At 43.7% G+C, this 14,827-nt stretch overlaps 2 protein-coding genes across 2 annotated transcripts in view; both read right to left on the bottom strand.

Annotated features, from left to right (window-relative positions):
• Nucleotides 1-14,827, bottom strand: part of LOC115781743 (GTPase IMAP family member 9-like) — a 38,604-nt gene that overhangs the window by 9,693 nt on the left and 14,084 nt on the right. The window lies entirely within an intron of this gene.
• Nucleotides 5,644-8,055, bottom strand: LOC115781745 (piggyBac transposable element-derived protein 3-like). The gene is made up of 4 exons (XM_030731583.1): nucleotides 8,020-8,055; nucleotides 6,800-7,820; nucleotides 6,651-6,706; nucleotides 5,644-6,316 (listed from the first exon to the last, which is right to left on the bottom strand). The coding sequence occupies exons 2-4, from the start codon at nucleotides 7,381-7,383 to the stop codon at nucleotides 6,219-6,221; spliced, it is 738 nt and encodes a 245-aa protein (XP_030587443.1). The 5' UTR covers nucleotides 7,384-7,820; nucleotides 8,020-8,055; the 3' UTR covers nucleotides 5,644-6,218.

The following is a 14,827-nucleotide window of genomic DNA, read 5'->3' as shown; positions in this document are numbered from 1 at the left end:
TGTGTGTGAAAAACAAAACTAACAAAGCATGTTACGCACACCAACAATTTTGTTGAGTTGTGATTGAGTGGGCATTTGTGTCTGTGTCATGTTTGTGTCTGTGTCATGGAACGTACTTACCAATGAGGGCAAAACGCTGCAGCTCCACCCATCAGAAGCCAGAGGCAGGTACGGAAAGCCCCCGGAACCCCAGGCCACCAGCAGCCCACCAAGAGCCAGGAAGACCCCCGGCCACTCAGTCCAAAGACAACCGCATACCTACCCCAGCAGACGGGAGAGGGTGGTCTCAGACGGAGCCCCCCCAGTCGAGGAGCGAGGGCTCCAGGGAACCCAAGGCGATGAGAAGCCAGCCCCCCCCCAGCGGCCAGCCCCCTGCACTGGCCGGCGGCAGGGCTCCCGGGCCCACGGCACCCAAGGACCGCCCGACCCTCCACAGAGCCCCCCCCCCACGCCGAAGAAGCCAACGCAGCCCCGCACCGCACCCCCAAGGGGGGCAGGCCAGCACCCACGCCAGAACACCCAGCCCCACCCAGGAACCCCGAGGCACCCCCATCCCAGGGGGGTAGGGGGGAGGAGGCAACCAGCAAGGAGCGGCCAGGAGGCAAGGCACAAGGCCCAGACCCAGGTCCAGCCATACATACAAACACACCCAGACACCCGTGTACACATTTATACACAGATACTCATACATGCCCATACATACTTACCCACACACAGATATGCCATACATACACATTCACTCACCCACCCATACTCACGGAGACGGTGACAAATACACAAAGACACACATTCATCCATAGCTACCCACCCTCTGAAGGCGGGGCAAGTGGAAACCACCCCAGGGCCAACAGCGACCCCAGGACGCCACCAGCCCGGTCCCCAAGGAACCACCCGACCCCTACCCCGGGCGAGACGCAAGAAATCGGGGTGTAAGATGACCCATCCACCCCTCCTCCTCCCCAACTTGTAGGTCTATGTGTTAATGTTTGTGAGTGAATGAGGTGTATAGGGTGCAGTTAAAATTGAGGGGACAGTTATGCCACAAGCGCCAACTGTTGGTCGTCAGTGCTTGCCCACACTGCCCCCCCAAAACCCTCCATGTCTAAAGTGCAAATAAAATTTGGAGACAGACAGTGACGAGGATCCGAGTGGGGCCACCTCAGCGGCCCATCTCAACCTCTGAGTAACATGCCTGCCCCAAAGGTCCTATGTGTATCAGGTTGTAAGTGTGTATGTGTTGTGAGTTATAATGACTAAAGTGCAATTAAAACGGAGAGGCAAGTGGTGGTGCAGCTCTCCACGTGGCCTCTCCATCCTACATCTGTGAGTGATGTGTATTCTGTGTGTGTGTGTGTGTGTGTTTGTGTATGGGGAGGGGGAGGGGGGCATATGACCAGGAAGAATCCTGGAAGAAGAGAGCCAGCTGTCCGCTGGCTCAATAGGCACCCCGACCTCCCACACCCCAGCACAGGGCAGGGGGAGGTGAGCCCGGGGCCGCGGTGACAGCATCCCGGAGCACTGCAGCACCCGAGGTTGGCGCCCTCGCCCCCACTGCAGAGGGCGGCCCGCTCCCCCTAGATGCCCATTCACTCAACAATAGACACAAACAGGCGACAGGACATACTGGCCTGGGCATGGAAATGCAGTGCCCAGTCCCCCCAACCACCCCACCGCGGCCCCATCCCCCACCCCACCCCCCCGCAATGCAGGCACCCCAGGGCCCCAAAAGCGTAGACCGGACATCCCGACGCCAGGCCAACCCACCCCACCCGGCGGGGCGGCCGGGACAGCAGAGGCCCCCCCCGCGCCTGGGGGGCCCCACCGGGAGCCGGCGCGGCCCCAGGGCCGGGGCCCCAGCCCCCAGCCCCCAAGCCATACAGGGAAGACCAGCCACCCGACCGAGGGCCGGCACCACCCCCCCAAGCACCCCGCCCACACCCCAGGACCGAAGGCAGCACCATCCAAGCCCCCACCACCATCAACCAGGACAGGCACACAGACATCACCAGAAGGTCGCCCCAGGACTCCAGTCTCAGGAGGCTACCAGCTACCTAGGCCTCCGGAGTCCTCACCCACCCCCCCACAAAGCACATCAGGAGCAGAGCCCGCAGCCCATCACCCCCACTAAGTAATGGAGCTGAGCAGTGGGAACCAAAGAGAGTCAAATTCCTCCAATTTGTTTTTAGAAGAAGCAGACATTCTCTCTAAACTAACATGATCTACTAATAAATTTCTGTACTGAGTAATACATAGTTTATTTTTTGTCTTCCAGTTCATGAGGATCATCTTCTTAGCGATGCACAAGGCAGTAAGAACTATGTGTGATATATTTAACTCCATAATTAATTCACTGACATCACCTAAGATGCATAGTCTGGGGGAAGTTGGGATACGACAGCTAAACCATGTGGATAGATCTTCACAAATCCTCTGCCAAAATCTCTGAACTGGTACACAAGACCACAGAGCGTGTAGATGATTATCCTCTGAATTGCTTGTACAGTGGGTGCATATGTTTGAGTGTGTAAGGCCCATTTGGAACATCCTTTGTCCAGTGTAGTATGTTCTATGGAGAATCTTATATTGTACAAGTTGTATTTGGGGTCTTTTAGTCATTTTGAAGATATTTAAACATATTTCTGTCCATAAATTTTGATCCAGGTTGACAGAAAGATCACGCTCCCATTTTGTAATTGGGAGTGAAACTGAATCATCAGTTTTTATTAATAATTTATATAATTTTGATAACAATTTTGGGGTACAGAGGTTAAGAAATTCTGTTACCCAAGTAGGCATTTCTAGATTCAATTGATTAAGGTTAAATCTTCCCTGTAGGACGGACTTAACTTGTTGATATTCCAGAAATCTACCGTTGCCATTTCTATATTTTGATATAAGTTCTTGGAACGTGATAAAATTTCCATCTTGGATAATATGTTCTTAGTTATTTATACCCTTATCACGCCATAACGGAAAATTCAGCATTTTCTTTTTCTGACAAATATCTGGATTGTTCCAAATGGGTGTTAGTTTACAGGGGATGAGTGAAGACTTAGTTATTTTTAAAAATTCCCACCAGGCTGTCAGAGAGGTATTTATACTAAGGACTTTATAGCAGTTATGATGTTTAATACTGGAACTAATGAAAGGTAGATCTGAGATTTTTATTTTTCCACAAAACGCCTGTTCTAGATCCAGCCATGGGTTGTCTAATGAATTGGATTTGATCCACTTTGAAATATACTGCAATCTACTGCTTAAGAAATAGTAATAAAAGTTTGGTAATTCTAGACCTCCACTGTGTTTTGGCTTTTGTAAAGTTTTTAAGCTTATTCTTGACGGTTTGTTTTTCCATAAAAATTTTGAGATGTTTGAATCTAGTGACTTAAACCAAGGAAGAGTAGGTTTATTAGGGATCAATGAAAATAGATAATTAATTTTTGGTAAAACCATCATTTTAATGGCAGCAACTCTCCCCATGAGTGATATAGGTAAACTGTTCCAACGTGTGAGATCATCCTCTATTGTTTTTAATAAGGGGATATGATTTAATCGTACCAAGTCTGAGAGCCTGGCGGAAAAATTTATGCCTAAATATCTAATATTTCCTGACTTTAGTGGGGTCCTAGAGGTTCTCTGGAAATTACAATTCAGAGGCAAAACTGTTGATTTACTCCAATTGATAGAGTAATCAGATATAGATGAGAACTTATCTATCAGTGTGATAGTCTTCAAAAGAGAGCCTTGTGAATTCCCAAGGAAAAGTAATACATCATCACCATAAAGGCTAAGTTTATGGTCCATATTTTCAGTTTGAATCCCTTTAATATTTACATTTTGACGGATTGCTGCTGCTAGCGGCTCAATGAAAATTACAAAAAGAGAGGGAGAGAGTGGGCAGCCCTGCCTAGTGCCCCTCTGCAGACTGAAACTTTGTGAAATGAGATCATTTGTCCTAACACGCGCATTCGGAGAGCTGTGTAGTGTTCTGATCCAGTTTATAAAGGATGAACCGAATCCAAATTTTTGCAGAACTGCTAGTAAGAATTTCCAATTTACCCGATCAAATGCCTTCTCTGCATCTAAAGACACGATTGTCGTCTCTAATTTGTTAATAGAACAATAGTCTATTATATTTATCAGTCGACGTGTATTATTGGCTGAGTGCCGACCCTTGATAAAGCCTGTTTGATCTGGATGTACAATAAATGGAGTAATACTTTCTAATCTTTTGGCAAGGGCTTTGCAAATTATTTTAAGATCTACATTAATGAGAGAGATTGGCCTGTAGCTGGATGGGAGTGTGGGGTCTTTGCCTGGTTTAAGAAGCAGGCTAATGTTAGCAGAGTTTAAGGTTGGAGATAAGATGTGGTCATTCTGAATCTGAGTTACCATTCTGAAAAAAATGGGAGCTAGCTCAGACCAAAATTCTTTATAAAACTCGGCTGGAAAACCATCTGGGCCTGGGGCTTTATTATTTGGGAGATGCTGTAGGGCTTCAATAAGTTCAGACAATGAAAGAGGTAAATCCAGAGCTGCAGCCTGGCTGTCATTTAGTTTTGGTAGATTTATATTATTAATAAATTCTTCAATTTCAGTATCAGATGGGTTAATCTGTGGTGAATATAAGGCTTCATAGAAGTCTTTGAAAGAGTTATTTATTTGTTGTGGGTCATGAGTAATAATACCAGTCGAGTCTTTAATAGAAAAAATAGCTGTTTTTTCTTTATTCAGTTTTAATTGCTTGGCCAGGAATTTTCCAGATTTATTTCCATGCTCAAAGTTTTCCAAACGCAGCCTCTGCAACATAAATTGTGTCCTTTTATCAATTATTTCATTTAGCTCCAGTTTCAGTTTCCTCAGGCTGATAATTGTATGTTCTTGTGGTGAAGCGGCATAGGCAGTTTCTAAAGATTTAATTTTTTGTTCTAATTCTAACACAAGTGCTTTTTCTTTATTTTTCCTATGCGAGCAGTAAGATATTATTTTGCCCCGCATTACTGCCTTTCCTGCTTCCCAAAGAACACATGGTGATATTCCTGGAATATCATTATATTCTAAGTATGCTGACCATTCCTTTTTGAAATAATTAATAAAATCTTCTTCTTTAAGTAATGATGTATTAAATCTCCAGTTCCTGATTGGTGGTGTGACTCTTTTCTGTGTCAGAGACATAGACACCGGTGCATGATCGCTAATAGTGATAGGGTGAATCTGAGTGTCTGTGATATCCATCATTATGGAGCTGCTAACTAAAAAGTAATCTAAGCAGGAATGAGATTTGTGTACTGGTGAGAAATAACTATAATCTCTCAAAGTAGGGTGATGTGAACGCCAAGCATCACAAAGACCAAAATCCTTCATGTACTGTTTAAGAATGTCTGCAGACTGCCAGTTCCTCTGACTCACTGCTGTACTGAGCCTGTCAATATCTGCATTAAGTACCAGGTTGAAGTCTCCTCCTATTACAAGTGTGGTGTCAGAGTGATCTGAGAGTGAAGTGAACAAAGCATGAAAGAAGGAGGGGTCATCAACATTTGGCCCATTTATCCTCCTGAGACCCAGAGAAAAAAAAGTTTTTGAATTTCAATTTTTTTTACACTACATGACTCTTTGGTGTGAAAAAACATCACTACAATTGAAAAAATTTCAAAACATGTTTTTATTTATTTTTTAGAGTATGTCCTTTGGAGAGGACATCGGGACTCTCTTGTGGCAAATATGAACACATTTCGAGGCATACATTTACCTCTGAACTCTGACAATCTTTAGTGCTGTAAATTTCAAATGGCTACACCATTCAAGCCAGTGGTTCAGATTTCCAGGGACCTCATTCAGCTTATCAAAAGCAAGCTGATTAGTGTAGTTTAATCAGGTGTGTTAGTTCTGTTTTGGTTTGTGGTAGTCCATAAAGCAGTTCTTCTTCTTTGAGATGCAGAGGTACATGTTGCATTTGATGCACTTTATGTAGGTTTTTCCAGTGCACCCTTCTGCTCTGCACCTGGAACTATTAGGATTGTCCATCATCTGTGGCAAATGGACAGCTCCATACTTTCTCACTTCCTTATCTGGCTGGGGCCTCCTTCTCTTCTGTGATGGAACGTACTCCTCATCATTCGACGCATCAGATTCAATTGGATTAGGTTGGCCTGACTGCCCCTGGGCAATCAGTTCCTCACCTAAGAGCAGTTTGAAGTCATGGTATTGGAGAGTTTTCTTCATAGGTCGTGCCAAAGCTTGGCTGTCTTCCTTATACTGTAACCAGGAGTTGGTGATAGCCAGATCGAAGAAGTGTAGGATTGTGCGTACAGTCCACTTCCTTGTGCGGTTAGCCATTCTATAAAAACTAAGCATTCTATCACACATATCAACCCCACCCATGTTGGTGTTGTACTCTGCCACCACTGCAGGTCTGGACACTTGAACATGCCTTTTGTCTTTCAGTGACCATCTGGTCCGGGTATCCTGGGGCTCTATTCCATGCACTGTTGATGCCATGAGTACAGGTTTATTGTCAACCCATTTTGTCACAGCCAGCTCAGGATGTTTCCTTGTCACCATTACAGAGGAGCCTCTTCCTTGTTTCAACAACTCTTTATCAGATGTAATGTTACAATCCTTTGGGAGTCTATTTTTCATCAATGTTCCACTTGCAGGCAGACCCATTTCTAGCAATTTATCCAGTACTTTTATTGAGGTGAAATACCTAGACAGACAGACACAAACACAAAAAATAAAAAATAAGTGTCATTTGTTTACAGAGAATCATCATCAACAGCACCACAATTGACGTTTATACCTGTCAAAGTACAGGTGAGTTCCCCTGGGAATGGACTCAGTCAACCGAAGAACTGCATTTGCTCCTATTCCAAGTCCTGTGTCTCTGCCGACAAAGGTGTTTTTTCCTTGGTAGACTTCAAAATCCAATACAATTCCAGTTGGAGTAGCGAGAACAAACACCTTCAATCCGGTTGGATTTGGCTTGCCAGGAACGAATTGACGGACTGGACATCGACCAGTAAAGGGAATCATTTGTTCATCAATGGAAACATTTCCTGGCCTGGGTAGGTTTAGGCAACCTTGTTGCACCTTCTTCAAAAGTGGACTGACTCTCCAAAGCATATTGAGCTTCCTCTCTTCTTCAGTTACATCAAGATCATTAGTGATTTTCAAAGAACATCTGATCTTGAAAAAGCGATCCCTTGTCATCGACTCAGCAACTATTGGCACTCTTGTTTTTTTGGCCCAATACATTTTGATTTTTGGGTAACCAAGGCATGCCATGTACACTGAGACTCCAAACCAGGTCTTAATCTCCTCAGGTGTTGTATTCAGACTTGAGCCTGACACCTGAATCTGTCTCTGGTTTGTGCAAAAGGACATGTCCTCAAAAACTTTGTTGTCAATGTACTGCTCAAAGTATTTTGATGGTGGCCAGTCTACACGGTTTGGGGCAGTACAGACAACCTCTCCGGAGTCTTCCAGCACAGGCAGGAATCTTAAGAGACAGACAAATACATTAAATAATTATGTCCTCTAAAAGTGATAGTTCATCCAAAAAAATACTCTTATCTGTCTAAGCTTATCTACTCTTGTCTCAGAAGCCTACGTGTTAGTTTTGGTCCAAAGTGGGCGACGGGCCCGTGCATCCTCAACTTCACTCTCCTCTTCCTCACTTGATGCCTCATCCTCTGAACTCCCGACCTCAAAATCACCGTCAATCTGTCCCTCTTGGTCCTCCTCATCTGACAAATCTATGTCTGAGTCTCCATCAATAATCCTGTTTAGGATTTTCTCTGCCTCAGTCAGTGAGCTGATTTCTATTAAAACAGGTTAAAAAAATAAAAAGCAAATCCTGATGTCCTCTATGGAGGACACACATAAACAGGTTATGTTTTATCCCAACAAATAATTAAACTGCTCTGAAAATCCACCTAACTATTCCTTAGATGTTCATTTACTAGAAGCAATCTGAATATTAAACTCACAAAGCTCATAATTAGAAAATAATATACTTACCTTTCTTCTTTCGATAAAATGTGCTCACAGGGATGGCAGCCATTGTGAAGAATCAGAAAGAAAATTCCAGAAAAGACCCACCCCCACACATGTCATATCATTGGAAAGCCCAGGATGTCCTCTCTAAGGACCAACAGGATTTAACACAGTGGCATGTATAGTTTCAGAGTTATGAACAAAAAACCTATGTACTCCACAGAGGACAAAAATGCATTGCTGGGTCTCAGGAGGATATACTAGCAATACATAAATCTGTATTCTGTATAGATAAATTAAGTATTATAAATCTACCTTCAGGGTCTATTGTACTGTTGCTAATGTTAAAGTTTATCTTCTTGTTAATCAATATAGCTACACCTCTTTGTTTGGAGTTATAGCAGGCTGAGTACGTGTGAGGGAACTGTGGAGAGGAAAGAGTGAGCACAGATGTTTTGGACACGTGTCTCCTGTAGAAAAACAACATCTGCTTTTAAGTCTTTTAACCGATTAAAAATTTTTAGTCTCTTTTCCCTCGAACCAGCCCCGTGCACATTCCATGAGACAAATCTGAGTGTGCTCATATTTAAACTAACTGATGGACTGTTGTGTGCTCACTAAAGATGTGTGTGTGTGTGTGTGTACATATGTTCTGTATGTTGGCGTGTGCCCTTTATATTGATGTGTGCGTGTGTATGTGCGCTGTATGTTGGTGTGTGTGCATCTGCGCTGTATGTTAGTGTAGTAAACTGTAGCATTGTAAGTGACGTAAACATATTGCTGAGTGCAGAAAGAAAAAAGACGTGTAAAAAGTGACCTAAGTGACATAAGAATGAAATTAGATGAGGGGAAAACAAAACAGAACAAACAAACAAACAAACGATCACGGTACTATGCTGACTCGTCGGCGTTAATGGTACTACTTAGACAGATTTAGACTATTTAATGGTACTGTTTAGATGGTTGAAAAAAAACTCAGAAAAGAACGTTAATATGGACACAGATCACCTGATCGATCAGCAGAGCCATGGCGTGGTGTTTTTGTCTCGGTAAAGCTGTCCGTTCACATACAGTTTGTCCACGGCGATGACAGCCCGGGAGCCTTCCTGCATGAGCTTCTTCCGGATGGGGAATAGAGCCTTGCGTCGCTCCAGAATCTCCTTTGGAAACTGGTCGTTGACGCTGAAGTCCGTCCCTCTCAGCTCCCTGCCGCGGCTCTTCACCAGCTCTTTTTCTTTGAAGTGTTCGAATTTGGCCACGATCGGTCTGGGTCTGCGTGCTCCGGGTCGCTTCCCTCCCAGGCGGTGGACTCTATGGAAGGCGATGGTCTTCACGGCGTCCTCCGGGAGCTTCAGGTGAGTTTGGATAAATTCCTTCACTGTAGCCTCCGGGTCCTCCTCTGCCTTCTCCGAGATATCTGAAAACACCAGATTTTCCCTCATGCTGCGGGCCTGAAGCTCGATAATCGATTCTTTAATTTTCTTATTTTCTTCTGAGAGCCGGGTCGTTTCCTCGGTGAGGGAATTCACCGACTCTCTGAGGACAGCGTTTTCAGCAGCCAGTGTTTCCACCTGATGCTGGCTGAACTCGACTGACTCCCGCAGGGCCTGAAACTCCTTGTGAAGGATTTCAACCAGGGCCACGCGGGCGTCAAAGCTGGACAATTTGTTATTAATGGACTCCAGAATGTCCACAATATTGGTGGTGGGTGGCGAAGTTGCCTCTGGGGAATCTTCTGGGCGGCTTCTTTTTGTGGACGGCGTTCCTTTGCTGGTGGAGGGAGTCGGCGTCTTGTCTGTTTTCCCCATGACGACTCGCTCAAAACACCCGTCGATGTACCGCAGCAAACTATCCAGGTCCTCTTCACCGTCCTCCAGATTGTTGAAAATAATTTAAGTTAGGCTAAGAAACTACCTATATTTTTTAGTTTTAAGCCTGTCTAGTTATAAATTGGCGAGAAAAAAAAAAAAAAGGCTAATCACGCAAATGTTTGCTGATAGAGTCACGCCGCCATTAACGATACTGCCGAGATTCACAAAGTCTCGCGTGACTACAGCATAGTCTCTGACTACATTTCTTCTGAATATGAGATTGTTACATGAGAACGAGTACAATTTGTTTCAGGTGCTCAATATATCAATGAGAACTGTGTCTCCATAACCATCAACATAACATGTAAGTGCAAGACTTGCATATAATAGTACACATTTGAAAGGAAAATTGATATATCAGATAATATATTACTTAGGATACTGTTGCTGTGTATATTATTCAACCTTTTACCAAACGCCGCTGCAGGCTTAGATGTGACTGTTGTACTGAAGACCCGTCCTCTCTTATCATTCACTACAGACTTTATTGCTCAATCTCACAGTTTAAGAAAGCAAACACTTACTTTTGTCGATTGCATTTCATATCACCGTGCAATGGTATTTCCAACAAAAGGTGTTAACCTGCCAACAGAAAAGTTAATCACTCACACTCAGCCCACACAAAATCCAGCTCTGGCTGTGCACCTGCAAGCACTCAAATTAGTACCACCACCACACCCAAGGTGCCACCCACAAATCAAATGTAACCACGCCCACACCTGGCAGCACAACAGAGTAAACGATCAGGAAAGAAAAATAATATGGCACCCACATTCCAGCCCCAAATTATTTAATAGAAATAATTCACCACCACAAATATAAAAGACAAACAGACAATATACAGATGAATTATAGATTCTCTGAAGTTCAAAGTCTATAAAATAGATCACTGAAAGTGTCAAAAACTACGGAAGCCGAGAGCAGCCATGGTACGTATAAACCTTTTTCTGATGGTTTTCTCAAAAAACGAGTTATTTAACTCATTATCACGAGAAAACAAAGTTCGTTTTCTTGTGATAACGAGTTAATTTACCAATGGTTTTCTCGAGATCATGAGTTGATTATCTTTTCTTTAATGCTCATGATCAGTTTCTCAGTGTTCTTAAAACCTTTACAAGAACGGACTCGGACTGGTGTGACAGGCATTTGAAGAAAGGAATCAGGTTCAACACACACCAGGTTTAACACACACCAATCATCCTGTTACAAAGTTCGTTTTCTCGAGATAACGAGTTATTTTCGTTATCTCGAGAAAACCATCAGAAAATAGTTTATACGTACCATGGCCGCTATCAGCTTCTGTAAAAAACAATCTAAGTTTATGTCCACATGTAACATATCTTCCGTCTTCACTATCCCTTTGCTTCCTGCAAAAGGCAGACTTTGGTTACTGGCCGGTCCAAACAACTGGTCTTAGTTTTAATTCGGACACATCACACAAGTCCAATTTTATCCTGAACAGTATCCACAATTCGCCCTGTAATCCAAGTGTTGCGTAGCACCATATCATCCACTAGAACCACGAGATCTCCTGCAACAAAGTTTCTTTTCGCAGTATTCCACTTCTGCCGCTCCTGCAGCCCAGGAAGATACTCTCACCCAACGTTTCCAGAACAAATTTGACATGTACAGCACTTGCTTCCAGTGACACCGTGCATAAACATCTTCCTTCTGGAACAAACCTGGGGGCAATGATGGCTGTGATTTCAACAAAAGCAGATGGTTAGGAGTCAAAGCCTCCAAATCTTGAGGATCTGTTGATGCCTTTGTTATTGGACGACTATTAAAAATTGCTTCAGCCTCACAAAACACTGTCACCAAACCTTCATCCAGGGTCTGGGTCCTTAAAACAGAGATTAACACTTTATGGACTGACAAATCAACCTCTCCCAAGCACCTCCATGGTGTGATGCAGCTGGAGGATTAAAAACCCATTTCACACCCCTTTGCAGCAGCTTGTCATTAATGAGATTGCTATTGAGAGACTAAACAACATTCTCAATTCATGTCCAGAACCCACAAAGTTGGTACCATTATCTGAACGGATCTCAAGAACTTGACCACGTCTTGCTATGAATCTTCGGAGGCCTTTAATAAAAGAATCTGTGTCTAAAGATGACAAAACTTCAAGGTGTATGACTCGTATCGCTAAGCATGTAAAAATGAGCCCATACTGTACCTCTTGACCACAGCTCGTCCACGCTTAACTTCAAATGGTCCAAAACAATCCAAACCAACTCGAGTGAAGGGTGGTTCATCTGGTGTTATTCTACTCTGTGGAAGATCAGCCATCTTTTGCTGCCCAGGTGCAGCAGATAATCAACGACAGGTGACACATTTTGACAAAACCTTCCTAATGGCAACACAAGCACCGGGTATCCAGTATTTCTGACGCAAGTGAGAAAGCATATGGTTTCGTCCACCATAGCCTGTTTCTTGATGTACATGATAGAGAATTAGTCTGGAGACGTGTAGATCTTTAGCTAATATAAGCGGATGTTTTATTTAAAATGGCATAGCCGCTCAACTGAGCCACCTCCCAACCGTAATAACGCCATCATTCAGGATTGGGTTAAGCTTGTAGAGATGACTTGTCTTCCTTACATATTCTTCTCTTTCTAAGATGGCCAGTTCTTCAGGAAATCTTGTTTTCTGGCAAACCCTGATTATTGCAGACTCAGCCAAAACCATATCCTCTAAGTACAGAACATCCTTTGGCACTTGAGCCTTGACATCCTTCATCTTGACCTCTAGTGCTTTCTCCAGCTGCTCAGCACTCAGATCTAATCCAGAAAGTGTTTCTCTCAACAACTTTCGATGTCGTACCAAGGACAGCAACAAGGTCTTGAACTTAAGCCAACCAACAGCCCTTCTAAGGCTAAGCCAGGGATACATCCGACAGTTTCAGTATCTGACACTCTGTTTGCTACAAAGATTTTAAACCTTGACGTCTCATTTTTAACATACTTCAAAACAGAAGTACTGTCCGTCCAGAAGACAGACTCTTGAAGGTCCATTTGTAACCCTTTCCTCAATAACCTGTCCATCCTACTAGCAACCACTGCAGCAGTCAGCTTCTTACGAGGAATAGTGACAGGTTTCAGAGGAGCTACACGTGCCTTGCTCATCAGAAACGAGCAATGAAGTAGCACGAAGGGCGGCAACCCTAGACCTTAACACACTCATTTTATCCCTAGATGCTGCCAGCTCCATGTCTAAATCCAACTCCTCCTTTTTTCCTCCTCAACCTTTCTTGCTGCTCCTCCAGAGCGTGTGTCTCCTTCAACAGCTTCTGACGAGCCAAGAGAGCAGCTGTTTCAGCCTCAGCTCTCAATCTAGCTGATGATGTGGTAGACAATAGGGTTTAATATTTTTCCCAAAAATGGCATGAATCAAATCCCGGGAAAAGACGAGCAATTTCCCGGGAATCCCGGGAAAAAGTGGGTTTTATTTATTTTTATTTTAATTAGGCCTTCTGTAGCCTGTGTCGGGCTTAAACTATTTTGATATTGTAGATATTTTACTCAACTCCATTTTAAAAGCAAAATATATTTAAGTAATCTATTTCATGATACCTTCTTCACACATTAGGCCCGTATTCTAATTCATGATTTTTAGTAAGTGGCTGCAAACGAGGAAAAGAAACACTCGAAGTTAAACAGATATTTCTTTATTGTTCAGGCATATATTATAGGCTATATAATGCAAGATAATATATAATAATATAAAATTAACAACAAATTAAAGAGGAAAAAAGTACAACTGTGTATTACAACGCTTGAAACGGAGGCTGAACGTGCCTGAAATGAAAAGTAATGCTTTTCGCATTAAACGAACCCTTCTGTCAATATTTCCTTAACTTTAACATTCGGAAGCTTTCTTTTTTTTCTGAAAGTGTGCTTTTAAGAAGCAGAGAGCATCGAGAGATTCTGCGCTTAAGCGATTTCGGAGTTTAGTGACAAATTGGCCGCAGATAGAAAATGCTCTCTCCGCCTCCACGGATGTAGCCTGAACAGAATGCAGGGCATCAAACAACTGCTGCAGGTGGGGCTGTCTCCTGTTTGTAGCTTCAAACAGAGAAAACTCTTTGGTCAGAACTTTCATGAGGTCACCCTCTTTGATTTCATCTGACGCCGGCGTAGTGGTCATTGAAATGGCCTGCTGCAGATCCAATGCTAGGTTCCCTTCAGTTGAGACGTCTTCAGTCGGTGATGTAGGTCTGGCATCTGCATCACCCTCGCTCGCTCTCCTCGGAGAAACGGCCGAGGAAAAGACGCTCCGCAAGTCCCTTAGCCGTTTTGAACATGATGGCCTTTCTTCGTGTTTGTCATGTTTGGACTCTAAATGTCTGCGTAGTCCGCTTGTTGATCCACCAGAACATTTGACGACTCGGTCACACAACATACATTTGGCGCTGTCATTATCTATTTTTGTAAAATGCCCACACACAAAACTGTTCGTAGACATCATTGCCTGTATGCGCCTCGCTTCTGCTGAGTTACCGCAATACCGTAAGTACTGTTGACTCATCACCCCATCAATGTTACCGTATGACAACAAATCGACGTGTGCGACTTTTTTCCCGGTTTCCCGTCTTACGTTTCCCGGGAAACGGGAAATGGTTCTGATTGCATTTCCCGGGAATCCCGGATCCCGGGATTAAACCCTAGTAGACAATGACTTGCTCAGTGCTGAACTGCTCTTTTTTGATCTTCTGGACACACTATCACCTGGCTTTATGTCATCTTCTAATACATTCATTATTGCCTTTGAAGTGTTCTCATTATCCTTGGGAACAGATGAATATGGGTCAACAGTGCCCTGTACTAGTGAAGCTTGGACATGTGGCGCCTCCAGCAGCCATTCCTTTGTGGCTTCCAAAACAGCAATTTTATGTTTCTCCACACTATCAAACCATACTATTTGTTTCTCTTGTTCATCAGGAGGAAGCATAGAAATGA

Source organism: Archocentrus centrarchus, chromosome 6 (assembly GCF_007364275.1).
Source record: "Archocentrus centrarchus isolate MPI-CPG fArcCen1 chromosome 6, fArcCen1, whole genome shotgun sequence".
NCBI lineage: Eukaryota > Metazoa > Chordata > Actinopteri > Cichliformes > Cichlidae > Archocentrus > Archocentrus centrarchus.
The sequence above is the reverse complement of the archived record's forward strand: the minus strand, read 5'-3'. Positions and strand labels throughout refer to the sequence as shown.

Excerpts from the sequence above, each read along its gene's own strand:
- LOC115781745 (XM_030731583.1), bottom strand. The coding sequence starts at position 7,383 with ATGTCCTTTTGCACAAACCAGAGACAGATTCAGGTGTCAGGCTCAAGT. Across the intron at positions 6,707-6,799 it reads ACTCACCTGTACTTTGACAG|GTATTTCACCTCAATAAAAG; the intron begins GTATAAACGTCA and ends CTGTCTGTCTAG. Across the intron at positions 6,317-6,650 it reads AGAAATGGGTCTGCCTGCAA|GTGGACTGTACGCACAATCC; the intron begins GTGGAACATTGA and ends CCGCACAAGGAA.